Consider the following 1,252-nt stretch of genomic DNA (forward strand, 5'->3'; position numbering starts at 1 on the left):
TTAGACCCCCCCACGATGGCCGCAAAAGGGCGCTTGGGCTGGGAAACCGCTCCGTCGAGGTAGTCCAGCTCCTTTTGCAGGAGGAAACCCGCCACGGCCGGTTTCAAGAATTTGGCCACGCCCTCCGTGGAACCATGGGCTCGGTGGGCCGTCCCAAAGGCATCATTCACGTACAAATCGGCGTTTGCCGCCAATTTCTCGGCAAATTCCGCCACGTTCTTTTCTTCCTCCGGGTAGAACCGCACATTCTCCAACAGGGCCACGTCCCCCTCCTTGAGGCCGGCCACAGCCGTGGACACAGCCTCTCCAATGCAGTCCTCCACGAAGGCGACTTTCTTGCCCAGCAATTCCGTCAGTCGGTCTGCCACGGGGGAAAGGGAGAACTTGTCCTCCTTGCCTTTGGGCCGGCCCAAGTGGGACGTGAGGAGGACCTTGGCGCCCTTGGAAGCCAGGTACTCAATGGTGGGCACCGAGGCCCGAATGCGGGTGTCATCCGTGATGGTCTTTCCGTCCAGGGGGACGTTCAAGTCACAACGGACAAAGACGCGCTTTCCCTTGAGGTCGGCGTCCGCGAGGCTGCCCACGCTCTTCTTGGCCATTGTCATCACGCCGCGACGGCTCGTGGAAGGGCAGACCGGCTCGGCTACGGCAGCAGAGCCTGTCATAGCACCCGCAGAGGGAGCCTTGAAGAAGGAGGGAGCGACAAAGGCTGTGTGCAGGATGTGTTGTAGGGCGAAAAGATGAGAAGATGTAGAGGTTGATCCTCTTGGCAATGGTCGCGGAAATGGATTGGCTTTTCTGGTTCGTGTGCGATCGTTGTTCCAACTGATCCAAAAAACACTCCACACTACGGGCTCTCCACGTCCTGTGAGGGCTTACCTTGTGCAGAAGCCACGCTCAAGAGAGTGACAAGGCCGGTGATCTTCATCTTCTTCGGAACTGTGGTCATAGGTATGGAATGGAAGGTGGTGAATGTCAGGATGAACAACAGGAGAAGGATCTGGATAAGCGTGGGCGGTGCGCCGATCATTTTGTGGTCGAGGGGGGAGGCGGAAAGATCTGAGCCGTTCCTAGTTCAACGAGGTCTATATCTGTTCAGTTACAGATCCGAACGCATGCCCTAGAAGAAACAACAACCCACATGACACAACGCGTCCAAAAAGAAGATGCGTGGAGGCTCGCCACGCCACATGCTGGGCGCTGACTGTGGTGATCTCAGGAGTTGCAGTTATGTTGCCAGGGGGAGGATGAG

The 1,252-nt window shown here is 57.4% G+C and overlaps 1 protein-coding gene across 1 annotated transcript; it reads right to left on the reverse strand.

The window, feature by feature from the left end:
- Positions 1-8: 8 nt before the first annotated feature.
- On the reverse strand, positions 9-599 carry NGA_0525500 (phosphoglycerate kinase; the record flags this gene model as incomplete). Its single annotated transcript, XM_005855807.1, has 1 exon — positions 9-599. A coding segment is annotated over one exon (591 nt), but the record flags the coding sequence as incomplete, so codon positions are not given.
- Between the last annotated feature and the right edge of the window lie 653 nt (positions 600-1,252).

This window comes from Nannochloropsis gaditana (assembly GCF_000240725.1).
Source record: "Nannochloropsis gaditana CCMP526 unplaced genomic scaffold scaffold093, whole genome shotgun sequence".
In the NCBI taxonomy this organism is placed as follows: domain Eukaryota; class Eustigmatophyceae; order Eustigmatales; family Monodopsidaceae; genus Microchloropsis; species Microchloropsis gaditana.